The sequence below is a fragment of the Microcaecilia unicolor genome, chromosome 10 (genome assembly GCF_901765095.1).
Source record: "Microcaecilia unicolor chromosome 10, aMicUni1.1, whole genome shotgun sequence".
Classification (NCBI taxonomy): Eukaryota; Metazoa; Chordata; class Amphibia; order Gymnophiona; family Siphonopidae; genus Microcaecilia; species Microcaecilia unicolor.
In genome coordinates, this window is record NC_044040.1 from 219,795,088 (window position 1) to 219,822,745 (window position 27,658).

General features: G+C 43.8%; 1 protein-coding gene across 1 annotated transcript in view; it reads left to right on the forward strand.

Annotated features, from left to right (window-relative positions):
* Window positions 1-27,658, forward strand: part of PSMD2 (proteasome 26S subunit, non-ATPase 2) — a 62,324-nt gene that overhangs the window by 13,172 nt on the left and 21,494 nt on the right. The window contains exons 6-14 of the mRNA XM_030216227.1: window positions 2,227-2,385; window positions 2,635-2,779; window positions 11,863-11,923; window positions 22,532-22,678; window positions 23,741-23,847; window positions 24,004-24,131; window positions 24,397-24,484; window positions 26,359-26,521; window positions 26,752-26,853. Coding sequence (XP_030072087.1) covers window positions 2,227-2,385; window positions 2,635-2,779; window positions 11,863-11,923; window positions 22,532-22,678; window positions 23,741-23,847; window positions 24,004-24,131; window positions 24,397-24,484; window positions 26,359-26,521; window positions 26,752-26,853 — 1,100 coding nt within the window. The remainder of the gene's footprint in view (window positions 1-2,226; window positions 2,386-2,634; window positions 2,780-11,862; window positions 11,924-22,531; window positions 22,679-23,740; window positions 23,848-24,003; window positions 24,132-24,396; window positions 24,485-26,358; window positions 26,522-26,751; window positions 26,854-27,658) is intronic.

Consider the following 27,658-nt stretch of genomic DNA (forward strand, 5'->3'; position numbering starts at 1 on the left):
CTGTCAAAGTGGCCGTATTAATACTAGATTTGTGTTCATTCAATCTTTGCTTTATCTGTCTTCTAGACTTTCGTACATAATATAACTGACAGCGACATTGTATTACATAAACAGCATTGCTGCTGCAGTGTTGCATGTGTTACTCATCATTTGCCAATTGATTCTCTCCTTAATTAATACGCACCATTGGCAATTGCCGCATTGAACATGGCCAATTAAATTTTTTCATCACAGTGCAAATAAGCATGGCACTTATAAGTAAGCATTTCCCCAGTAGTTCTGCCTCTCCTATAAGCTATCACGGGATGTTCCTGCAAAACAGGATGAACCTGCAGAATCTCCCAATATCTATGAATTAAAGCCTTGACTCTAGGGCTGCCCGTCATGTAGGATAGTACTGCTACCTATTTTCAGAGTCTCTATTAAAATATCGCAACAAAAGATCCCTCTGTGCATGTATTTTCAGCATATAGATGCAAGCTCATAACACCACCACGCCTAACGGCATACAGTGATACCTCAGTTTTCGTCGATAATCCGTCTGAAAACAATCGGGGAAAACCGAGGCAATTATTTCCATATGAATCAACACTGAAAAGCAATGGAATTGTTTGGCTAGACGCGCAGGGTGATGCTCAAACAACGAGAAACAACGCCACACTGAGCAGGGGAACGTGTGGGTCGCCTTTTGTTTTTGCAAAATTAGCAGCAAGGTCACGTGGGCACGCCGACGAAATCCGAGACAAATTTTTCGCAGAAAAAAAATCGACAAAACCCGAAGTCAACAAAAACCGAGGTATTACTGTACTCACTTGTATATTTGATTCTGCTTTTATTCTGTAAAGGAAAGTAAATGCCTGCGGGATAGAAAGATACTTAAACATAGTTAACACGGAATTACCCAACTTAAGATGAACATTTTAAAACTTGACAGTACCTAGATTTTCAGACAGCTTTTGACAAATTTCATCATGAGACTCCTGAGAAAATTAAGTCATGGGATAGGAAGCAATTTTCTGATGTGCATTAGGAACTACTTAATGGATAGAAAACAGAGGGTAGGGTTAAATGGACATTTTTCTCAACGGAGCAGGGTGAATAGTGGAGTACCACAGGCATCTGTAGTGGGACTGGTGCTATTTAACATATTTATAAATATTTATTTGCAGCATTTATATCCAAAGTAATATATAAGTGAATCTAATTGTATGGAATGTGCAGGGAATAAAATTTTTCAGAGGAGGAGAAAGACCTCAGAAAGGTGACAAACAGCAAGACTGCTGGAATTTTTCAAAGAGAATCACCGTGCTTTCTTTAATCTTTGGTCTTAACACCCACCTCCTCCGTTTATGTGAAAATGTTTTTTTTTTTTTAACTGGAAAATTTTTTTTTTAAATATAAGGGATATACTCAATCCACTGTGCATGCCAAAATTGTAGAGACTCAAAGTACAAAACACTTAGCTGATAGCAGTGTCTTGCATAGGCATCCCCACCCGACAGACCCGTTTCGCTGAGGGGCTTCGGGGGATGAGGACGCCAGACTGAGGATCACTGCTTCAGTGGATAGTCGGAAAGTCTCATTCACATTGTCCATCTGACTGTTAGTTCAAAACACGGTGCAACAGCCGTGTTTTGAACTAACAGATGGACAATGTGAATGAGACTTGTGACCAATCTATGTACGCACAAACCTTGAAAGTTCCTCCATAAATTATGCAACAACAGATTTGCAATGTCCTTAATGCCTGTGCAGGATGGGATGTTAGCACGAAGAGTTGGCATCCACATCTCTGCTAGGGTTGGTTTGTCCTGTGCAGAGAAGGCCCAGGCATGTCTGTATATTTCTGGGAAATGATGGGGCCTGTTGACCTGGTGGGAATCTGTCAGTTCGTAACTTCCAGTCCCACTTCTATCTGAGTCTGCCCTACTTAGGATGTTGGCGACTGAGTCAGTAGTAGGAAAAATACTGGTTTCAGAAGCATTGCCAGGGTGCGGGGGGAGCAGAGAGTGAACTGCTGATGCCGACGGCGCTTAATTTAGACACAATAGATTGCGTAAAAAATAGGTGCTGTTGGAAGTCCGTTTGGGGGAGTGGCCGCTCTCCTGGCAACTACGTCTCTGACTGGTTTCATTAGATCCGTTTTAAAGGCTGCTTTGGCAGGTATATATTGCTATTGATGGGCTTTTTCATGTTCTATTTCTGTTTCTTGTTACTGCCCTACAGCTGTGTCAGTTATGTCCCAGAACCAGAGAACTCCGCCTTACTGCGCTGCGCCTTGGGGATCTTCCGCAAGTTTAACCGTTACCCGGAAGCACTGCGCTTAGCGTTAATTCTAAATGACATGGAGCTGGTGGAGGACATCTTCACAACCTGCAAAGATGTGTAAGTATTGGCAGCTCCTTCTGCTATCTCTGAATGAAGAGATTGCCAGTGGGAGGGGGTGGTTGAGAGGGATGGGGATGGACAGTCAGCCACTTGTATTTCCTTCATGCGATGCCCGATGCTCCTGAATACTCATTCAAGGGAGAATCACTGAACATCTGCCCAGACTTCCTGCACACATCTTGGGCTGTGGTGAGGTTCTCTTATAGGCACATTTGAGCTTTGATGGATTTTCCCTCCCCTATGCAGGGTTGTCCAGAAGCAAATGGCCTTCATGTTGGGAAGACATGGTGTATTCTTGGAATTGAATGAAGATGTTGAGGAGTATGAGGATCTGACCGAGATTATGTCCAATGTTCAACTCAACAGCAACTTTCTCGCCCTGGCTCGGGAGGTGAGCTTCTTTCTGTGTCTCTACCTGATGTATAACTTTCATAAAGTTGTGTGTGTATAGCCTATACACACACAGCTTTACCCAGACTGGGTGGGAGCAGAGGTTGCATTTATAACACTAGTAAACAAACCTGAGAAATTTGTGAGTTCTCGAGATCAGATAAGCACACAAATTACAAAGTCAGAAGGGGAAGTATGTTTCTCAAGAAATCAAAATAGTTATTCTCTGCTATTCCCTTCCAATGGTTTTGATCCAGATGTCCTAATAAGTCAATACCCCTTGGATTTGTAGCATGGAATGTTGCCACAATTTGGGTTTCTACCAGGTACTGATGACCTGGCATGGCCACTGTTGGAAACAGGATACTGAGCTAGTTGGACCATTGGTCTTGTGAGGCTGCCGCTGAAGTCTTGACAGCCATTTTAAAAAAGCAAAGACAGCCAGAGGATCAGCGGCAGCGGGCAGGAAAAAGTGGGGATCTTTCCTGCCCCGAAGAAGCCACTAGACCACCAGGGTACCTTGAGGTATGTGCTGGGAGGGCACCCTGCGGCTTGGGGGGAGGGAAGACACTTCTGCAGGGATCCCACAGGACCTGGGTCCATCCCCGCAGACATGGAGGGAAACCTCATGGGAATCGCTCCCATGCAGCGTTCTAGTGGAGATACAGTGCTAGAGCTCTGTCATGTACGGTCTTGTGCAGCAGCCTCATTTTCAGTATTTTCTCTGTCTAGCAGGTGGATAGACCTAACCTGTGCAGCTCTGGATTGATGCTGGTTCCTGGCCTGTCCCTCATGTTCAGTTGAGCATTGGCGTTTGAGAGTCCGCGCATGGGCTGCGGGCTATACCTGGTGGTGCCAGGTCCCTCCTAGAGGTCAACCGAAACTGCCCTCCCCCCCCGTTTTGGCTGAAACCAACCTGGCACCGAAACTGTCTGAAAGCTTTTGACTGAAACTGCAGCTGAAACTCATCACCTGTTTTCTGCCAAAACCAAAAACTTAAGTTTGGTTTTGTAAATGTGAACCCAGTGAAGGCCACTGGGGATTGTCCAAGCTTGTAGTCTGCATCCCTTTGCTAAACCCACGGTATCCAAGCCAGAATATAATAATTTAAATGATGACCATATTTTACCTCCAAGCTAAATAGCCTCCACATGCATAAACTGAAGCTAATGAAAACAAAATAACCATGGTGCTTTTACAGTGGCCGATGTTGTACCACACTCAGCACGACAGTGATGTAACTCTACAGAGAGTCTAATTCCTAAGGCACTTGTCCCAAATTTACAGAATTCCTGCTAAAACAGTATCTAAAGCATTTATTTGGAGCATTTATTGTATAAACTGTTGTGCAAGATCATAACTGCAGTACTGACACTCCTGTTCCATCCATGTGCCCTGTGCCAGGTGGAACTTGTAATGAGCTCCCCAACCCGACATACAAAGAGTAGGTACAAAGAACTACCTTACAATTTCTGGTGGTGTAGTCAGGGCAGGAGTAATTCCCCAGTCACAACAGCAATTTGAGAGCAGAGCCAGAATGGGCAGGAATAACTGGGAATATCTCCCACCCCAACTACATTTATAGACCACCAGGGATTGTAAAGTAGGTCCATGGGGACCTACAGGTTGCTCAGCAGGAGGGGCAGCAACTGTTTGGGAGGGGAGAGGGAAGGCTATTTGGAAGAAGTGCTGGTTACTCTTCAACATTCTACTGGATTATTCAGTGTGGCCTAACTGCAGTGTTTTCCCTTTCAATCATAATCTAACAGAAGTCAGCTTCTCAATTTTTTCAGAAAACATAGTCCCAAAAAGTGGATGTGGCTTCAAGGTCTACTGTCACTAAGTTCCCCTTTAGAGGTAAACTTCTGTTTGGAGAGGATTTGGAAAAGCTAGTCAAGGACTCAGGGGAGTCTAAATCCCATTGTTTACCAGAGGACAAGCTGAAATCTTCCTATTTCTCCTGTTTCGAGACGGTAAAATTTTAAATACAGGCTGGGGCGGTTTGCAGGCTTTTTCAGATCTTGTTTTTTTGTGGACAAGACAGTAGGAAATAAGGAGAGTAGAGGAAAGAGGAAGCAGCCTAGCAGTTGCTGGAGGGCAAACTCATGACCAATTCCCATAAACCAAATTAAAGTGGACTTAAATGCAGGATAGGAGGGTTCTAATTGAATAGGAGGCGGCAGAGTTTTCTAAAGGAGAGGACCCAGAAAAAAAATGCATCTTTTGTTGCCATGCTGGAACCAGACCAAAGGTTAATCAAATCTAGCATCCTGTTTCCAGCAGTGGCCAACCTAGGTCACAAGTACCTGGGAAGGTCTCAGAAGAGTAAAACGAGTTTTATGCTGCTTATCCTAGAAATAAGCAGTGAATTCTCCTCTGGAGTCTTTCATAAGATACTTTGTCAAATGCTTTCTGAAAATCCAGATACACAATATCGACCGGCTCACCTTTATCCACATGTTTGTTCAAAGAAATGTAATAGATTGGTGAGGCAAGATTTCCCTTCACTAAATCCATGTTGACTTTCTCATTAATCCATGCTTTTGATTATGCACTGTAATTTTGTAAAACAGCAAAGGTGATAATGCTGAGCCCTGGGCACACTGCACTCCAATGGCATTACCTGTCAATTTTCTCCCCTACTCTCATTATATAAGATCTATTAGAAAGGAAGGATCTAAGGCTGTATCAGTGACCCTTACCACCCTTAACTGCTGATGAAACAGGGTATGATCCACAAGATCAAATGCTGCAGTCATATCTAATGATACTGCAAGAACCCATTTGCCACTATCTAGGGACTTCATAAGTCAGTACTTCTGTCAAGATGGTCTCGGGATTATGATTTTTCGTTTGCCCTGGCTGCCTAGGATATGGCCACTTGTTTCGAGACAACATACTCTACTAATTGTATTGTTCTTTTTGCAGATGTTTATTGTTAGCCATATTGAACTTGTTTGGGATAATGTGGGATATAAATGTCATAAACTTTGAAAAAAAATAACAAACTCAGCATGCGTTGGTGGCTCAGTCTGGACAATCTGGAGAGGGGCACTTTCCTTGTGACGCCGGACTGAGTGGTAGTGACCACAGATTTTTTCAGATGAGGCTAAAGTGAATGTACTAAACAAATACAGTGCACTCCATTTAAGTGCATGTCGGATAAGCGCATGCTCTGTTTAACTGCATGCCATACTTTGGTCCCCTTTTTGGCACCATCAATTTCTATGGGGACAAACTTTGGTTTAGCACACCACTAATAAGTGCAAGATTCGCTTATATGTATGGTTCAAGACTGCTCCTCTGCAGGAAAGACTCCGCATAAGCGCACGCATGGAATATGGAAGCCGATTGGCGCGTGACAAAGGGGAGGCAAGTTTCAAATCTTGTTGGTTAACTGCCACAGTCAGAATAAGCAAAAGAATGTTGTTAGAGTGTACACTGGAGTCGTCATGCAACTGTAAGACTTTAACAATGACTGAACGAATAGAAGTTCTTAAAAAATTAGATAACAAACAAAGTCAAGCATCTATTGCTAAAGAATATGGTGTCAATCCCAGTCAAATTTCACGTATCTTGAAGCAGAAAGACCAGTTTCTGGAAGACTGGCAAAACAATAGTGGATGAGTGACCTAGTTCAAATCCCGCTGTTGCTCCTTGTGATCTTGGGCAAGTCACTTAACCCTCCATTGCCTCATAAGTACATAAGTAATGCCACACTGGGAAAAGACCAAGGGTCGATCGAGCCCAGCATCCTGTCCACGACAGCGGCCAATCCAGGCCTAGGGCACCTGGCAAGCTTCCCAAACGTACAAACATTCTATACATGTTATTCCTGGAATTGTGGATTTTTCCCAAGTCCATTTAGTAGTGGTTATGGACTTGTCCTTTAGGAAACCGTCTAACCCCTTTTAAAACTCTGCTAAGCTAACCGCCTTCACCACGTTCTCCGGTAACGAATTCCAGAGTTTAATTATGCGTTGGGTGAAAAATTTTTTTTCTCCAATTTGTTTTAAATTTACTACACTGTAGTTTAATCGCATGCCCCCTAGTCCTAGTATTTTTGGAAAGCGTGAACAGACGCTTCACATCCACCTGTTCCACGCCACTCATTATTTTATATACCTCTATCATGTCTCCCCTCAGCCATCTCTTCTCCAAGCTGAAAAGCCCTAGGTACAAACTTAGATTGTGAGCCCTCCTGGGACAGAGAAATATCCAGTGTACCTGAATGTAACTCACCTTGAGCTACTACTGAAAAAGGTGTGAGCAAAATCTAAAAAAAAAAATAAATACAAATCCACACCGGAAACGTAAACGGGTGGGAAAAGCTGAGGATGTAAAAGATGCTCTTCGGTGGTTTTCTCAAGTCAGGAGCAGACAGCTTCCTGTCAGTGGTCCACTGCTTATGGAGAAAGCTAATCAGCTAGCAGAAAGTCTTGGACTAACTGAATTCAAAGCCACTGTTGGATGGTTGGAAAGATGGAAGGAGAGGAACAACATAAAATTCAAGAAACAGCATTGTGAAAACAAGACGCTGATGACTTTTGGTGCTGAAAATTGGGTTGTTTCATTTCTTCATACCATCTTGAATGAGTTTGCACCTCGTGACATTTTCAATGCTGACAAAAGCGGTCTCTACTGGCGAGTGATTCCTGATGGAACACTTGCATTCAAACAAGCCAGAACTACAGGAAATAAAATGTCGAAGGACCAACTGGAAAGAGCAAACAGCCCCATTGCTTCAAGAATGTTAAGTGACTTCCTATGTCATACGAGGCTAACGCAAATTCATGGATGACTGAGGAAATTTGGAAGCAGTGGCTAAAGAAGTTAGACACTAGAATACAGGCACAAAAGCGTCAGATTTTGTTGCTTTGTGATAATTGTGCTGCACACAGTGATGATGTCGGCCTGTCTATCATCAAGGTGATCTTCCTGCCACCTAACACTACCTCTCTGATCCAGCCTATGGATCAGGGCATAATAGCCAATCTCAAACAACATTATCGGGCTCTTGTGCTACGTCATCTGATGAGCGTTATGGATGACCAGACTGGCAAGGATAAATGTGCTGTTGAACTGGCTCGTAATCTATCACTGTTGGATTCCCTACATATGCAGAAAGAAGCCTGGAATCATGTTACACAGGCAACCATTGTGAACTGCTACAAGCGGGCAAGCTTTGTTAGGGATGTGAAGATGGACGAAACAGATGCAGCTGTTGCAAATGTGTCAGATGAACAGACTATTGACATCCCAGCCGGTGTTACTGAAGAGGAGTTTTATCACTAAGTAGCTGTTGATTACGATCTACAAACAGCTGAAGACAGCACTGATGTCGAGATATGCGCCTACACACAGGCAACGGCTGATGAAACAGATGATGAAATGAGCAGCGAGGCACATGCTGACGAAATTCAACAACCTTCTGTCACTGTTGTAAGAGCACTGGAGAGTCTCAACACCATGCGGGCCTATCTGGAGGCCACTGGATGTCGGTGCTATGACAGTTTTTACTGTCTGGCAGACGTAGTCTATGGAACTCAGACACGAGAGTGTACAGAGGACTATGACTGATTACTTCAAGTAAGACTAATGTCAGTTAACGGAGACTGTATACTGTACATATACTATACATAATAAACAGTACTGTACATATGTTTATCAGATGTCAAGCTTCTCTGGGTCACAAAGGTTAAGTGCACACTCCGGTTAACTGCATGTATTTCTTTGGTCCCAGACCCTTGCACTTAAGCGGATTGCACTGAACTTCTCTTTGGTGTTCATTGAAGAAAATCCTGGAGAAGGATCTGAAGACAAAGACCTAGCCCAGAATGGCCTAGAACTCCCCAGTGTCGGGTGGGAGTGTGTAGGGAGTAGACCTCTGCTTTGAGACCCTGTTCGATCCCTGTGAGCAGTTTCTTTTTCTGATCTCCCCAGGTGGTACTAAGGTAGTAGAAAATGTTTAGCTCGATTTAACAGCAAATCTTTGTTACTGTACCTGTTCCTTGCTGTTTAAAACCTTTACAGTTTACTGTTCCACTTTTTTTTGGTAACAGAGCTATTGGTTTGTTAGCTCTGTTGTTATGGACTGCCTTAAGAATCCTGTTAGTTTGTGTTCTCGGTCCATAGGTGCTTTCTAGGAACCGTGGGACCCCTTGGGATTGTGGCCCCAGTACCCTTAAAACCCCCTGGGAAATAACTGGTGGGTAAGAACTCGGTCAGAGACAGGCAAGCCGGTGGGTGGAGGATATGCCAGTGTAGGTGGGCCTGGGCATTGCTGGGTAAGACTACTACTACTACTACTACTACTTGACATTTCTAAAGCGCTACTAGGGTTACGCAGCGCTGTACAATTTAACATAGAAGGACAGTCCCTGCTCAAAGGAGCTTACAATCTAAAGGACAAATGTACAGTCAGTCAAATAGGGGCAGTGTAGATTTCCTGTAGGTGCTAGGGGTAAAGCTAAGGCGTTAACGTGAAAGACCCCTTTTTTTGGTGGCAGCAGTGGGGGATCGTTGGGGGTCAGTGCATCGGCTGATGGTCACCATCCACTGAGTAAACAGTGACAAAGCTTCTAAAGCTACAATAGGTGGCTTAAGGAGGCCATCTCTTCCACTTGCATGTTGATGTGGAAGTCTCCCCCTTTGCCTGTGAAGGCACATTCCACAAGGGCGCAGTTTACTTCATTTGCAGAGACTGTCTGTTTCTGTTGATGAAATTTTGTAGATCCTCAATGTGGTCTTCAGTACACACTAGTTTGAAGTATTACAGGTTGGATGTTTTGGCTCAGGGAATTCAGACTTTGGCGCCTTGGTTCTGACTGCAGGGTTGCCAGGTCCCACCCGACTTGAGGACTGCTTTGTTACATCCTGTGGAATGACATGGAAAGAATAATTAGTTCTTACATAAGAATGTGAGAACAGCCATACTGGATCAGACCAATGGTCCATCTAGTCCAGTATCCTGCTCCCAGCATTGGCCAATCCAGGTCACAAGTACCTGATGCTTTTCTATCCATTAGTCCCAAAAGATCAATCCAGAGTCCCATCCTGCTGCAAAGTTTTTTAGGTGGGAGATAGTCATGAAATGCCAAGCCACCCACCTGGTGTTACCCCGTGGCCGCTTAAGAGGGTCTATCCCCAGCACAGCTCAGGTCCGCCTGTGCTCTCTACAGTAGCACCCTCCTCCCACCGACTGGGTCACAACTGTCTGGTTGAGTCTCCCGCTCTCAAACTATCCCCAGTGATTGTAGGTTACTGGAGCCACACTTCCATTGTTCCCACAGACCCAACACACAAACCACCAGGATGGTTCATTATCAGTCCAGACACGTAGGGTGACCAAACAATTGTTTATTCTCAGAACTTGAATGGTGGACATAAAAAGTGCAATCAGCAAACAATAACAGGCAACTGAAATGTGGATCAGTTATAACACTAACTAAACATTTGCTTACTTTCTAAAAAGTACCTGGGAAGATCAGGACAATTTGTTTACTGAGCCTCAGCAAAGAGACCCTGCTCTCTTTTCTTCCTGACTAAGACTGGAGGCAAAACCAGTATACTCTAAAGGAAAAGAGCTCTTGGGCCAATCAGAGCCCAGTGAACAAGTTTTAAAAGTATACTGCAGACTGCCTTTCCAAAAGGCTTAAACTAAGAGAACAGTTTTGGTTCTGCAGCAGCTTTAAAACATAAACATGCACCACTGGCTGGCCAAACTAGAAAAATACATTTCAGGAAATACCCAATTCATTTTACAGGCTTAAACACGGTTTCTTCACAGAGATGTTTGCAGGCTCTAAGCATCGTGTTGGCTGCACGGTTTACAAGAATTGAAGCTTCGTGGAATGGAGAGGAGTTTTGTTTTTCTCACAGTTCATTTGCGCTATCTGTTTTCTTCAATATTTCTACCAAGTTGTATTTGTTCTGTCCATTCGTTCTTCTACAGAGGCAGGAGATTTCTCTGTTCTTTCTATCTATACTGCTTTATCAAGAATACTGGAATTGAGGCTGCTGCATAGGATACTGTATGGCGCAGCTCTGTCTCCACCTACTGGTAGGTAGGCATAACCTGCAAGTCTCTTGATTGGTCTGTTGAGACTAATAGAAAGCAAATTATCAGGTAAGAACTATTTTTTCCTTCCTCCGCTAGATCGGCCACTTGAAGGTGATCATAACCTAGCAGAGGAAAGGAATCCTTGCCCACTATTCTCTGAATGGTACCACTGGACCTTTCGCCAGAATTGCTGCATCAGAGGGCAGTTCTACCATATTTGCTTAACTCCCTGGCTGAAAGTATCTTCTCCAGCACACATCCAGCATATCTGGTTTTACTTTACGAAGAACTAGAGAAGTGGCATAGGCCTGCACCAAGATCTTGTACTGAATATCCAAATGAGCCAGGTGTCTGGAGATCTTCATAGTCTCCCCCTATTCTCTCAGCTCATTTTCTCCTCCAGTCACACTTCCTTAACCTTTGCGTCCCCCGGGTTCTTCTTTGTTTCCCCTGCATAAATTTCCCTTCCACACATATCTTCTGACTCTGTTGTCTGTAGCTCACACCTGTCATTGCTATTATTCATTGCTTCTCTCCCCCCCCCCCCCCCCCCCCGCCTGAACCTGATCTCTCTAGCCTTCCTCCTTGCAGTGTCTTTGTTGCATCCCAAATTGAAATCGTTTGCAAGAGCCACATGGTGCAGACGTCCACTGCACAGTGTACCATCAGCTTGGTGCCAGTGTACTGTGTGCTGTTCTCAAAGCCTCATGAGAGCAGTATAGCACTTTGGCCTCTACTGCATGGTGCTAGAAGGCCATGGCACTAGCTATGTTTCTATAAATACTTTACCTCCCACTGGTCAGGGATACATTCTGTACAACAAGAAGGGACTTATGTTCTATTTCTACATTGCACAGTTGTGTAGAATTTCTCTAGAAGTGATTGATAGTAATGTGGTCAATTGCAAAGCAATGCAAATAATCTAAAAAAACTCTCCAGGAGGTTTGAATCATCTTGCGCTAAAGATTTGTTGCTTGATGTTTGCTTTGGCCTTTTTAGAAATTCTGTTATTTCTTTTTTAGTTAGATATCATGGAGCCTAAAGTCCCAGATGACATCTACAAAACACATCTGGAAAATAATAGTGAGTGCAACATTTTAATTTTATTGAAAAACATTTTGGTAATTTTGTGTTTGATTCAGATGATAATTGTGAGAGGTTTTATAAGAAACAATTCTCTTTCTCGCTCTGTTGGGCTGTACTGTTGATGCTGCATGGTGAATCCATGGGAGCACTTGTCACTCAGCAGTAGGTTATGTGGGCACATTGTATAATGTATTGCCAGACAGGAGGTGTGCATAGGGAGAGGAATCGCCATTAGGAAAAAGGAGGGATGATGCCCCTATACAGGACTCTGGTGTGACCTCATTTAGAATATTGTGTACAATTCTGGAGATGCCCCTTCAAAAAGAGATAAACAGGATGGAGTTGGGCCAGAGGGTGGCTGCTAAAATGGTCAGTGGCTTTCATCATAAAGGGTATGGGAACAGACCAAGATCTCAATATGTATACTTTGGAAGAAAGGCAGGAGAAGGGAGATATGATAGAGATATTTAAATACCTATGTGGTATAAATGCACATAAGGCGAGTCTTTTTCAATTGAAAGGAAGCTCTGGAACAAGGGGGCATAGGAGAAGGTGAAAGGGGGCAGACTCAGAAGTAACCTGAGGAAATACTTCAAGAAAACAGTGTCTGAATTCAAGAGAGTTTGGGATAAGTACATAGGAGTGATAGGGAAAGTAGATGGCATGGATGAGCAGACTGGATTGGCTATATGGTCTTTATCTGCCAACATTTTTCTGTTTCCTTGGACAAGAATAGACTGGGGTCCTGCTTAGAAGTCTGCAAGTGGTACTTATGATTTGGAGAGGTTGGCTGCAGTTCTTGCACATTTCCCCAATGAGAATGTTGAGGGAAGAATTAACTATCTTTTGATTTGACAGTTTAGATCAGTGATCTTCATTAATTTTTAAGCTGAGCTCACTTTGGATTCTAGTGAACTAAAGGACAGCTGCCAAATATCTTCCCATTCGGGGCACAACACTGCTGACCACTGCATAGAAGAACATTGTTTTAGATGAATGGTCAGTGGTGGCAAACAAAAAAACAAGTGTCTTTTCCTTGTAGACACTGTTTGGCATCTGTTGCATTTCTGTTACAGAACTGAAGTTGATAGGGCATATGGCTTCAACAGTACACAGTGTCAGCCCAACTAAACATGAGAAGCACGGCGGTATCTAAAATTTTGATGTAACCTATTCGCTCTTTCATCTTAAGTAACATTTACTGACTCTTTCAAAGAACTTCTATTATATTGTTTGTGTTTAGATTTTGTGTATTTTTTTTCATAAACTGCTTAGGTGGAAGTGGGTTATACATTTTGTGAATTACCTGACCAACCGATTTGCAGATTTGAATGGACAGTCGGATGAGTGTTGCTTTATATCAGCAGGCAAGAAGAGATTGAGGCATATTTTCAAAGCACTTTGGGAGGCTAAGTTCCATAGGTTTCTATGGAACTTTGGGAGGCTAAGTGCTTTGAAAATATGCCTCATGGGCTCCCATCATCTGTCGGGAGATGCTGCTTATGTAGAAGTTGGCCTTAACCATGTGCACCTTTCTGATAGCTTCCTACCTACAAGGAAGCTGAATCAACTTGCAGACAAGTGCACTCAATGATTAGAACCTCATGAATGGTCACTGGAACAGTGATTCAAGATTTTCAGAGAATGGGGAAAACCACAAATAAATGTATTTGCAACCAATCAGAAATTCAGAACTAGAAATTTCACAGCTTCTGTTAGCAGAAAATGGCATGAGCACAAAATGCAACTGTAGATGACGGTGTTCGAAACCTAGTCTCGCAGGGTGCTTCAAAGAAAGACAATAATACAAGTAAACAGAGCAGAGCAATGAGGACTTAATAGTAGTTCATAGACATGAGGTCATAAAGGTCACAGTTTCCAACAAGTTTCAGACAATCAAGTCTGAATCTCTTAGCATAGGGAATGGCAAGTCAAATGCAAAGCACTGATAAGGAAGGCAAAGAGGAACTTTGAGAAAAAGATTGCGTTGGAGGCAAAAACACATAATTAAATTTTTTAAAAGTATATTAAAAGCAAGAAGCTGGCAAAAGAATCGGTTGGACTGCTAGATAACCTGTGATAAAAGGGGCACTCAGGAAAGACAAAACCATAGCGGAGAGATTTAAATGAAGTCTTTGCTTTGGTCTTCACCGAGGAAGATTTGGGAGAGATTCTAGCGCCAGAAATCGTATTCAAAGCTGACAGGTCAGAGAAACTGAATGAAATCTCTCTAAACCTGGAGGATGTATTGGCGCAATTTGACAAATTAAAGAATAGGAAATCACCTAAACCGGATGATATTCATCCCAGAGTACTGATAGAATTGAAAAATTAATTTGTAGAACTATTGTTAATAATATGTAATTTATCTTTAAAATCAAGCATGGTACTGGAAGACTGGAGGGTGGCCACTGTTACACTAGCTTTAAGAAAAAAAAGGTTCCAGAGGTGATGCGGGAAATTATATACCGGTGAACGTGATGTCTGTTCTGACCAAAGTGGTAGAGACTATTATAAAGAGGAAAATTACAGAGCATATTCAAAAGCATAGATTAGTGAGACAAAACCAACATGGATTTAGTGAAGGCAAATCTTGCCTCGCCAATTTCTTTGAAGGGGTGAACGAACATGTGGATAAAGGTGAGCCTGCCAATATTGTGTATCTGGATTTTCAAAAGTCATTTGACAAAGTATGTCATGAAGGACTCAAGACATACCTCATGGACTTTATCTCGAACACTTGTGTCTCCAGCTCAAATCTTATCATAATAGGAGATATCAATCTACATCTTGAAGATCTCAACTCAACCAGTACCCAAGAATGCGAAGAGTTTCTACAATTATGGGACCTTCATAGGACACACACACAACCTACCCACAGAAAAGGACACACTCTAGACATCATCACACACAACTTTGATCTTGATACAAACCTTATACTAACAGACACAAAATGGACACCCGTACCGTGGTCGGACCACTATAAAGCAAACACCTCCTTACAATGGCAAACAAAAGGACCACCGAATAAACAAGGACTGAAAACTTACACCACGAGAGGAAAAATAGATCCGCGAATGGACAATAAAAGCAGATACAATCCAATTCCTCTTAGAAGGGGACGACAGACGCAGATCTACACTAGACAACATTGCTCCAACCCAAACAAGAACCTCACACAGAAAGAACTCAACACCTTGGTTCAACGAAGAGCTGAAAAAACTCAAAACACAAGTCAGAAGGTTAGAACGAGCTTGGAATAAAAAGAAAGGCGACACCATACTTAACGCCTGGAAACAACTCCAAAGAAAATACAAATACACCATAAGACAAACCAAAAGACTACATTACAAAACCATAATTGGACCAAATTACAAGGACACACATAAACTCTTCCAACTCGTGAACAAAATATTAGATATCACACCAGTCACAACCAATAGCAAGGACACTCCTGGAGCAGACAATCTCGCGAGATACTTCAACGAAAAAATAGTACAACTACGACTTAAAATACCTGTCAGTACCATCGACTATGCGGAACTCCTTAACTGCCTAGACCCAATCCCTGGCATTCACCCAGCAGACAGGACCTGGACTAACTTCGAGATATTATCGGAGAACATCATCTCCCTGTCCCGGGCCCTTACCTGTGCTCCCGCGGGGGGGGAGCGATGGTCGGCGGGGCTCGCGGTGTCCAGGGCGGCGGAGACGAGCCGTCGACGGAGCCAGCGCTGCTGCGGGTCGGGCCGAGGCCGGTGACCCGCTGGAGCGAACGCCGGCCTCTGAGAAGGGAGCACGCCGGCTAAGATGGCGGCGTCGACGTCTCCCTGGCCCGGAGCGGACCAGCGAGGAAGCTCCGCCTACTTGCGCCGGATTGGCGCGTCGAAGTTGAGACTCCGCCTGCAAGGTAGGCTGGCCAATCCAGGCGCTCCTTGCCTGCCAGGGCCGGGGGGATTGGCTCCTCTTCCAGGGAAGGGATGGACTGGCGGGAGATTTAAACAACGGAACTGGAAGGGCCCAGTGCTTCCGTTTCAGATGTCAGAAGCCGACACAGTGGATCTCGGAGTGTTGCTCGTCGGAGACTGTGTTCATCTTCAGTGCTAGCCGTCCTTGCTAGCCACCTTCAGAGACTGGGTCCATCTTCAGTGCTAGCCGTCCTTGCTAGCCACCTTCAGAGACTGGGTCCATCTTCAGTGCTAGCCGTCCTTGCTAGCCACCTTCAGAGACTGGGTCCATCTTCAGTGCTAGCCGTCCTTGCTAGCCACCTTCAGAGACTGGGTCCATCTTCAGTGCTAGCCGTCCTTGCTAGCCACCTTCAGAAACTGGGTCCATCTTCAGTGCTAGCCGTCCTTGCTAGCCACCTTCAGAGACGGGGTTCCTTTTCAGTGCTAGCCGCCTTGCTAGCCGTCTTCAGAGACTGTGTTCCTTTTCAGTGCTAGCCGCCCTTGCTAGCCGTCTTCAGAGACTGTGTCCCTCTTCATGCTAGCCGTCCGTGCTAGCTAGAGACTGAGTTGCTGACTACCAGCCAGGCCGGCCGTCACCCCACGGTTCCAGCAGTCTTGCTGGCCGCCTGCAGCTGGGGGCTCAACCCCTGGTGAACGGCGGTCGCTGCGGGTGAAGATTCAGGGTGCGTGGCTGTCCTCTGAGGTCTTGCGGGGCCTCAGGGAACCTAAGGGCTCACCTATAGCAGAACCAGGACACTCCCAAACGCTCAAAAGATTTGCCAAATCTCACTGCAAACTAGATATATGCCCAAACAACCTGATGACATCTGCTCTTCAACAATTCATAAACGACATAACAAAACACCTGAACTACATGCTACAAAATGGACTCTTTCCGAAGGAAAAAGGAAACATTTTACTCACCCCCATACCCAAAGACGCAAAGAAAAGTGCTAGTGAACTAACTAACTACAGACCAGTAGCATCCATTCCCTTAATAACCAAATTAACGGAAGGGTTGGTGACCAAGCAACTTACAAACTATCTAGATAAATTTTCAATACTGCACGATTCCCAGTCAGGATTTCGGTCTAACCACAGCACCGAAACAGTATTAGTAACCCTCATGACTAAATTCAAACAAATGATTGAATCTGGTAAGAATATACTACTTTTACAATTTCACATGTCAAGCGCTTTCGACATGGTTGACCACGGAATTTTATTACACATCCTTGAAAACTTAGGAATCGGAGGCAACGTCCTCAATTGGTTCAAGGGATTCCTAACCACAAGATCATACCAAGTGACATCTAACTTGTCTATTTCAGCCGCATGGGTACCTGAATGCGGAGTACCACAAGGATCCCCCCTCTCACTGACTCTATTCAACTTAATGATGATACCCTTGGAAAATTACTATCAAATCAAAACCTTAATCCATACATTTACGCAGATGATGTAACGATCTACATCCCATTCAAACAAGACCAAAAAGAAATTTCCAATGACATCAACCAAAGTCTCAACATCATGCATTCCTGGGCGGACGCATTTCAGCTAAAACTTAATGCGGAAAAAACCCAGTGCCTAATACTCACCTCCCAACAAAACAAGAAAGAATTCACTGCCATTAACACACCTACTTTAAACCTTCCTATTTCAGAAACCCTAAAAATTCTTGGAGTCACTATTGATCGACACCTAACACTAGAGAACCACGCGAAAAACACAACCAAGAAGATGTTCCACTCAATGTGGAAACTAAAAAGAATAAGACCTTTCTTCCCAAGGAGTGTTTTCCGCAACCTGGTACAATCAATGGTGCTCAGTCATCTAGACTATTGCAACGCACTATATGCTGGCTGCAAAGAACAAATAATCAAGAAACTCCAGACAGCCCAGAATACTGCAGCTAGACTCATATTTGGCAAACCAAAATTTGAAAGTGCCAAGCCCCTATCAGAAAAATTACACTGGCTCCCACTCAAGGAGTTCAAAATATGCTCACTAGTTCACAAAATTATCCATGGAGATGCACCAGCTTACATGTCAGATCTGATAGACCTGCCACCTAGGAATGCCAAAAGATCATCCCATACATTCCTTGATCTGCACTTCCCCAGCTGCAAAGGAATGAAATACAAACTAATCCATGCGTCAAACTTTACCTACCTGAGCACACAGTTATGGAACGCACTGCCGCGCAGCTTGAAATCGATCTACGAAAGAACGAACTTCCGCATATTACTGAAGACCCATCTCTTTAATAAAGCGTACCACAAAGATCTACAATTGTGAATATACACAACTCGCACATCTATGTTCAGAACTGTTTTATATCTGCTTGTATACTATTACTCTGTTTGTTTTGTTTGTTTATTATCATCATGCTGACCAAGATCCTGCAATACTAAATGTTTAACTACTAACATTCTTCCACTACTCATGATGTATTGTAAGCCACTTTGAGCCTGCAAAGAGGTGGGATACAAATGCAACAAATAAATAAATAAATAAGAGGAAATTGGAAAGTCATGGGATAGAAGGTAGTGTTCTATTGTGGATTAAAAAGTGGTTGAAGGATGGAGAACAGAGTACATAAGTACATAAGTAGTGCCATACTGGGAAAGACCAAAGGTCCATCTAGCCCAGCATCCTGTCACCGACAGTGGCCAATCCAGGTCAAGGGCACCTGGCACGCTCCCCAAACGTAAAAACATTCCAGACAAGTTATACCTAAAAATGCGGAATTTTTCCAAGTCCATTTAATAGCGGTCTATGGACTTGTCCTTTAGGAATCTATCTAACCCCTTTTTAAACTCCGTCAAGCTAACCGCCCGTACCACGTTCTCCGGCAACGAATTCCAGAGTCTAATTACACGTTGGGTGAAGAAAAATTTTCTCCGATTCGTTTTAAATGGTCAGTATACTCAATGGAGAAGGGTGGGTAGTGGGGTTCACCAGGGGTTTGTATTGGGACCGCTGCTTTTTAACATATTTATAAATTATCTAGAGATGGGAGTAACTAGTGAGGTAATTAAATTTGCTGATGACATAAAGTTATTCAAATTTGTTAAATTACAAGAGGATTGTGAAAACTTGCAAGATGACCTTATGAGACTGGGAGACTGGGAATCCAAATCGCAGATGATGTTTAATGTGAGCAAGCGCAAAGTGAAGCATGTGGGAAAGAGGAACCTGAACTATAGCTATGTAATGCAAGGTTCCACATTAGGAGTCACAGAGCAAGGAAAGGGATCTAGGTGTCATTGTTGATGATATGTTGAAACTTGCTTAGTGTGTGATGGCGAAGAAAACAAATAGAATGTTAGGTATTATTTAGGAAAGGAATGGAAAACAAAAATGAGGACATTATTATGCCTTTGTATTGTGTGATACACGTCTAGAATATTGTGTGCAATTCTTGTCGCCGCATCTCAAAAAAGATATAGTGGAATTAGAAAATATACAGAGAAGAGCAATGAAAATGATGAAGGGGATGGAATGATTTCCCTATGAAAGGTTAAAGCTTGGCGAAAACGGCTGAGGAGAGATATGATAGAAATCTATAAAATAATGATTGGAGTGCAATGGGTAGATGTGAATAGCTTGTTTACTCTTTCCAAAAATACTAGAACTAGGTGGCACACAATGAAGCTGCAAAGTAGTAAATTTAAAAGGAATCGGAGAAAATGTTTCTTCACTCAATGTGTAATTAAATTCTGGAATTCGTTGCCAGGGAATGTAGTAAAAGCAGCTAGCGGGGTTTAAAAAAGGTTTGGATAGCTTCCTAAAGAAAAGTCCGTATGCTATTATTAAAATGGACTTTGGGAAAATCCACTGCTTATTTCTAGGACTAGCCGTTAAGCCCGTTAAAACAGGTGAGTATTGGTCTCTTCTATTTTCAAGTCTAATTCCCTTCTTCCCTCCCAGCTCCAAGGCCCCATTCCCTCCTTCCCTCCTCTTTTCACATCTATTTCCCTCCGTCCCAGCTCCAAGGTCCCCCTCCGAGCTCCAAGGCCCCATTCCCTCCCTCCCTCCACAGGCCCCATTCCCTCCCAGCTCCAAGGCCCCCCTCCGTCCATCCCTCCCAGCTTCAAGGCCCCCCTCCGTCCATCCCTCTCAGCTCCAAGGCCCCCTCTGTCCATCCCTCCCAGCTCCAAGGCCCCCTCTGTCCATCCCTCCCAGCTCCAAGGCCCCCTCTGTCCATCCCTCCCAGCTCCAAGGCCACCCTCTGTCCATCCCTCCCAGCTCCAAGTCCCCCCTCCGTCCATCCCTCCCAGCTCCAAGGCCCCCTTCTGAGCTCCAGTCCCCAGCCCTCCGAATTTTAAAAGTCATCATACCTCGTCGGGTTATAGTGGCAGGCAGCAGCAGTGAAAAGCTTGCGAGCGGTGTGCTTCAGGAGCCTTCCTTTCTCTGTCTCAGCTGTGGTCCCACCCTCATTTCCTGTTTCCGCAAGGGCGGGACCACAGCTGAGACAGGGAAGGGAAGGCTCCTGAAGCGCCGAGCAGCTCGCACGCTTTTCACTGCTGCCGCCTGCCGCCATAACCCCGACGACGTAACTTAGATGACTTTTAAAGTCCAGAGGGAGGGGGACTGGACGGCCGGTCGGGGCGGAGTTCAGTTGCGCCACGCGGGGCTCCCTTGAGCGTGAGGTCCTATGCGGTAGGCTCGCCCTAAGACCGGCCCTGCTCGCCCCGCCTCTAGACTGTTGCTGTCTGAACGTTCAGGCTCTACTGCGCATTTGTGGGTGAGTCGGTCACTTGTCATTTATATAGATTGATATGCCGCATAAAATGTATTGTACTGTTTTGGGATCTTGCCAGGAACTTGTGACCTGGGTCGGCCACTGTTGGAAATGGGATGCTGGTCTTTATGGACCTTCGATCTGTCCCAGTATGGCAATACTTATGTACTTATGACTTATTTTAGGAATTGTTCAATTCATAAGAACTGTGCTCTGCTCATACTAATCATTCTGTACTGGCCAAGACAGTTCTGGTTCCTAATTTCAAAGCCAATTGCTCAATCACTACCAGTTATGCTTTTTTTGGACTCAGGAGGGAAGGGACTTCAGTTCAACCCAGTTTTTGCTGTCTAGCATTGTCATTGTGGATCTTGAAGGTCATTTTATAGGGTGGCTTTCTTTTTCTCCTGAAATACAGTGAGTACTATTGTCTTCTAAAAAAAAATCTACCAGGAGATCATGTGATTTCTAGTGGAAAAGGTTTCAAGTCTGGTGTGCTAGTCATTAAGAAAAATCCATCGTATTGTTTGTTCAGATTTTGGCATCAGCACATCTTCAATTTGGGTCCATCTTGGTGCAATTGCAGCATATCATGATTTGGTTGGCAAAAGATCAGTTTCCAAATGCCCCCTCATCAGAAGATTTATGTGGGGCCAGTTGAACTTTAAACCACCTGTGAAAAGGCCAACACTAGCTTGGCCTTTAATGTATTGTTCAGCTCACAGAGCTACCCTTTGAACTGTTCGACCAAGTAGCACTGACATTTCTGGCTTGGAAGACGGTTTTTGATATTTATAACCTCAACTCGCAGAATTTTTTTTTTTGTTACATTTGTACCCCGCACTTTCCCACTCATGGCAGGCTCAATGCGGCAGGCAATGGAGGGTTAAGTGACTTGCCCAGAGTCACAAGGAGCTGCCTGTGCCGGGAATCGAACTCAGTTCCTCAGGACCAAAGTCCACCACCCTAACCACTAGGCCACTCCTCCACAATTAGTGAAGCACATGAATTAGTAGGTTACCCTGTGTATACACAGGTTCTGGAGAATAGGGAGTTCTCAGATCCCATCCCAAGTTCTTACTAAAGGTAGTCTCGGACTTTAATTTTAATCAAGCTGTAGTACTACCAGTCTATTGTCCACCTCATACCAGTGACCAGGAGCAGAAACTCCATACTTTGGACTGTAAAAGAGTCCTTTAAATCTGTTTTTTCTTTCTTTGACTACAGAAAAAGAAACTCACTCTGGTGAATATAAATTCTGTCATCTTGAATTTCAGACTGTATAACTTAGTTACCAAAAAGAAAGTTTACAGCAATCAGTCAGTGCTCATCAACTTAGGACAGCAACAATAAAACGCAGCTGCAGAGATAGTTGACAGACTTCTGTAAAGTGGCTGAACCTTCATGTTAGCTTGGTTTTCAGAGTATAGGGGTTGTCAAATTCCTTTCTGCATCCATCAGCTAAGGAGTCACCGTTATTGTGGCTGTAGCAATCCTAATTGTTAATGGAGGAAACGAAGCTGGCCACGTATAATGAATGTCCTTCATAGACAAGCAGGATCCTATAGCCACATCTCTCTCATAACCTGCCCTACGTTGAATCGTGCTTCAAAAATGGACTGTTGGTTACAGTTAACAGTAAGCAGTGAGGGGAACTCCTGTGCAACCTCAGAAAGCTTTTCCAGAGCTTTCTGAACTTTAGAAAGCTAGTCCTAACTTACTCCATCTTGATGTCAGCCATTACCATGTCTGTAGGATCCTGCTGTCCACTGAACACTCGCATACCTGTAACAACCTTTTTTAATCCCCTGAATTATGCATCAAGGGATGAGTAAATGTTCTTTCCTTTGTCCTTAAGTGTTGGCTCCATGGTATAAGTAACTGTACTCTCCGCATTTGCATCTGCAGGGTTTGGTGGCAGTGGTTCCCAGGTGGATTCAGCTCGCATGAATTTAGCTTCTTCGTTTGTGAATGGTTTTGTGAATGCTGCTTTTGGACAGGACAAGTTGCTAACAGATGATGGCAACAAATGGCTCTACAAGAACAAAGACCATGGTAAGAGGCATCAGTCACAGTTTGCAGACTCAGTAGGAAGAGAGAGAAGGGGCTCCCAACACATTACCTGAGCTTTACATTATTGTCCCAAGAGACTCAAATTTATATAGCGCCTTATACTTAAAAGAATCTAGGCGGGATACAAATGATGGCATGTAGAGTACAAACTATACTAAAACGCCATTACATCCTTCATAAAATCCTGTATGATGTTTTTGCTTATTCTGTTATGCTTGATTGTTGTCATGGCATCGCTTGATGTTTTTGTCTAGCCTTGTTTAGTTGTTAGATGTTGGATATGTTTGATAAACCTTAAAAAAAAAGAAAATCCTAAAAACACATGAATTCACTTTCCTGTTTTAAAGAAAAGATTCCTGAAAATGCTAACATTCTCTGATATGCCTTTACTCAGTTGACAATGATGTCATAAAGAAACAGATACTCAGGAAGTGTCTTGATCTTTTTCTTGAATTGAAAGTAATGTGATTCATTTAGGGTCGCCAACAGAACATTATTCTAGTTCTGTGGTGCAACTGCAGGATCTGTCTGTTTTCTGATTAGTTCTCACCTCAGCAGATTGGAGAACTACAGTCAGACAGAGAAGCATGCACTGAAGAGCTCTAGATACAGTGAGTAATACAGCGAGAGAACCCAGTCCCATCCCATGCATAACCTTCAAACACAACCGCTAACTATTTCAATGTTGCCCTCAAATTAGGAAACAAGTGTATAGAAATGTAAATAATGGGTAGCTGTTTTCCATCAAATTGCTTTAACTGCTGTATTCTGAAGTAACTGCTTACAGGTAAGAACTCTTTGGGAAATAGTGTATATGGGAAAGTACAACTGCATTGGACAACCAGTTTCAAATCCATCACATTAAAAAGAGCAAATTTCTTGGACTGTACAGAGCCAAAAATTATTATTTTTCTTTATTGTGGGATGCCTGAGTTTCCAGGGAAAGTGTTGAATCAATAGTTATCCCAGTCTTGTGACTAGAGTTAAATTTGCAACTTTCCCAGGCAGCTGAGGGCTTAAGATCTTGTATGTATGTCCCTTCAGGTATGTTGAGTGCTGCAGCTTCTCTGGGGATGATTCTGTTGTGGGATGTGGATGGAGGATTGACTCAGATTGACAAGTACCTGTATTCATCTGAGGATTATATCAAGGTGGGTCTGACATCAGAGTAAGCTTTGCGTCAAACAATGCGTATTTGCTTGAGTGAGAGAGAGTCTGCAGATTTTATTTATTAAATATTTGTACTTTGTGCCATCTACAGATGTTCCTCTGTCAGCTGTTGCAAATCTGTGTTTTCTCTTATGTAGTCTGGTGCCCTCTTAGCCTGTGGTATTGTGAATTCTGGGGTGAGGAATGAGTGTGACCCTGCCTTAGCACTTCTTTCAGACTACGTTCTACACAACAGCAATACCATGCGGATTGGTGCTATCTTTGGGTAAGAGCATCTCTTCTGGGCTCCTTGTGTAATCTGAATTTATCTTTGGGTAAGCCCTGGGCTCCATGTGAGTTGCATGGATCACCATGCTCTCTCCTACATTTAATGCTGCTGCTTTATGCATTGTATACACTTTGGCTAGGCCCCCTCCTTCCCACTGGCCTTCTTGTCGTTAAGTTAGGCTCTCCTCCTTCCCAGTCTTTGCTCCTTTCCTTCCTGTACAATGTACAGTAATCCCAGTACTTTGTTTTTTTTTGGCTTGCAGTCTGGGCTTGGCCTATGCTGGTTCCAATCGGGAGGATGTTCTCACACTGCTGCTCCCTGTAATGGGAGATTCCAAGTCCAACATGGAGGTGAGTTTTATGGTGTTGTATATGTTCTCTGCAAGTCTCACAGGAAGCCTTCTTTCTGGGGCATTCTAGGGGAGTAACCTGCTTGGGCCAATTGCATTTTTGTAGCTGGCAGGAAGTAGGAGGCAGCAATGATGTCATTGGCCCATATTGAGGGGCCTGGGAAGGAGGAGTGATCTTCAGTTCAGGGCCTCAGACAACAACAATGTGGCCAGGAATAGAAAGCAAGAGCTCTTTAGCCTTGGAGCCCTCTTTTCTTCCTGGCTAAGACGGGGGGCAAAAGCCAGTACAATCCAAATGAAATGAGCTCCTGGGCCAATCAGAGCCCAGAACAACAAGTTTCAAAAATAGCTGGTTACATCACTATAGGCATTTCCTTTATCTGTGTGCTAACGAAAAGAAAGAACGGTCATTCCTCTATAACAATTTTAAACATAAACATGCACCACCTGCTGGCCAAACTAGAGAAATACAGTTCAAGAAATACAATTTACAGGCTTAAAAACACGTTGTTCTGGCACACAGACCAAATGGGGTAATAAATGCTGTTCGTTCCTGAGCAGCAGCTGTTAGGGGAATCTGCCAGAACCTTCGGCTAAGGTCCATTGGGCCTCTGCTAAGTGGTGTAGTAACTCATGCATCCGGGGCATCAGATACAGTACATTCATTAAGTCTCCTGTAATCCATACAGAAGCGGGTTTGCCATCTTTCTTTGGAACAAGAACTACAGGAGAAGCCCGGGGACTATGAGACTTCTTTATAACACCTAGGGCTAGCATGGTTCGGAACAAGGTATCTTTCAGCAAGATATCACCAAAACAGGGAAGATAGGGTGTCCCGATAACGAGGTTGCAAAAGAGACCATAGTAGATTAGGTGTCCTTAAATAAAAATCAGACAAAAGACTACGTATTAACACTGCCAACTACTGAACAAGATGTAAATAGGAACAACAAACATAGTTTGAAATGTCTATAGCGAATGCCAGAAACCTAAGAAATAAGATGGGAGAGTTAGAACATATTGCACTAAATGAGAAATTAGATTGGTGGAAGGAGGATAACCAGTGGGACACGGTCATACCAAGGATCAAATTATATCATCGTGATGGGGTGGATCGAATTGGTGGAGGGGTAGCTTTGTATGTTAAGGTGGGCCTTGAATCAAATAGATTGAAAATTCTGCAGGAAACAAAACACATCTTGGAATCCCTATGGGTTGAAATTCCATGTGTAAAGGGGAAAAGGATAGTGATAGGAGTGTACTACCGTCCGCCTGGACAGGATGAACGGACAGGTGCAGAAATGTTATCGGGAATTAGGGAGGCTAACAAACTGGGGAACACACTACCACTCTGTATCTGTCATACCGGAATTGGCGATCGCCATCACGGTACTATGTAAGCCACATTGAGCCTGCAAATAGGTGGGAAAATGTGGGATACAAATGCAACAAAAATAAATAAATGGTTGATTTCAATTACTCCTATATTGACTGGGTAAATGTAACATCAGGGCATGCTAGGGAGGTAAAATTCCTTAACTATATATATACTACTACTACTTAACATTTCTAAAGCGCTACTAGGGTTACGCAGCGCTGTACAATTTAACATAGAAGGACAGTCCCTGCTCAAAGAGCTTACAATCTAAAGGACACGTGAACAGTCAGTCCGATAGGGGCAGTCTGGATTTCCTGAAAGGTAAGAGTTAGGTGCCGAACGCAGCATTGAAGAGGTGGGCTTTAAGCATAGGGTGAGGTGTGTGTGTATATATATATATAGAGAGACACCCCCCCCCCCCCCCCATTGATGCAAGATTTGTACAGCTGTTACTTAGCTCTGTTTGATGCTGCTGTTCTTTATGCAATGTGTTGCAGGTGTCTGGTGTCACTGCTCTTGCCTGTGGAATGATCTCTGTGGGCTCGTGTAATGGGGATGTGACATCTACTATCCTTCAAACCATCATGGAAAAATCCGAGCAGGAGCTAAAAGACACTTATGCCAGGTGGCTGCCCCTTGGGCTGGGCCTAAACCATCTGGGTAAGCAAGGCAAAAAGTTGTTGTATGCAGCTGAATGTATCCTGAGAGTGGCTGTGGGCAGTTCAGTGTAGATGGAAGGTTGGTTCTTTCTTGTCTGCTTTGCAGTTTGTCAGATCCTCCCTGTGAAGCTGTTACTCCTGTGCTGGGAGCATTGTAGGGCACAGAGTGTTTGTGGTGCTTTGACCTTTGTTGGATGATGAAGTTTTTAATTGTGTGGTTTTCATTTGTAGGGAAAGGGGAAGCCATTGAGGCAATACTGGCTGCTTTGGAGGTGGTATCTGAACCCTTTCGTAGTTTTGCTAACACTTTGGTGGATATTTGTGCTTATGCAGGTATGTTTCCTTGTAACGTTTCCAGTGCTGCCTACCCCATCTCACCTGCCTTGTATGTAGACTGAGTGCACATGGATCCTGATGTTTTTATAGGGTAGGGGAGTGAGAGAGAACAGGGTCAGGCTTGGAGGAAGGGGACAGAGAAAGCAATGGGCCAGATATGGATGTATGTATGTGACCATGGAGAGTTGTGTTGGAGGTACAGGAGGAAGAGTACACAACAGGCTAGGTCTGTGGAGATAGGTAAGTGGGTAAAGCAAACTGGTTCAGGGAGGAAGTAGACAATCAAGGACAAGAGAGGCCTGGTACACAGAGAGGAGGAGAAGGAAAGGAACATAAGAATAGCCATACTGGGTCAGACCAATGGTCCATCTAGCCCAGTATCCTGCTTTCAGCAGCGGCCAATTCAGGTCACAAGTACCTGGCAGAAACCCAGTTAGTAGCAACATTCCATGCTACCAGTCCCAGGGCAAACAGTGGCTTCCCCATGTCTGCCTCAGTAGCAGGCTGTGGACTTTTCCTCAGCTTTAGCAAAGAGTTCCAGAGCTTATCCATTCGTTGAGTACAAACAATATTTCCTTCTATTTGTGTTAAACATATTTCCATTCAACTTCATTGAGTGCCCCCTAGTCTTGTACTTTTTGAAAGAGTAAAAAAAAAAAAAAATCAATTAACTTCTTCTCGTTCTACTCCACTCAGGATTTTGTAGACCTCAGTCATATCTCCCCTCAGCTGTCTTTTTTCCAAGCTGAAGAGCCCTAACTTTTAGCCTTTCCTCATATGAGAGGAGTACCATCTCCTTTAT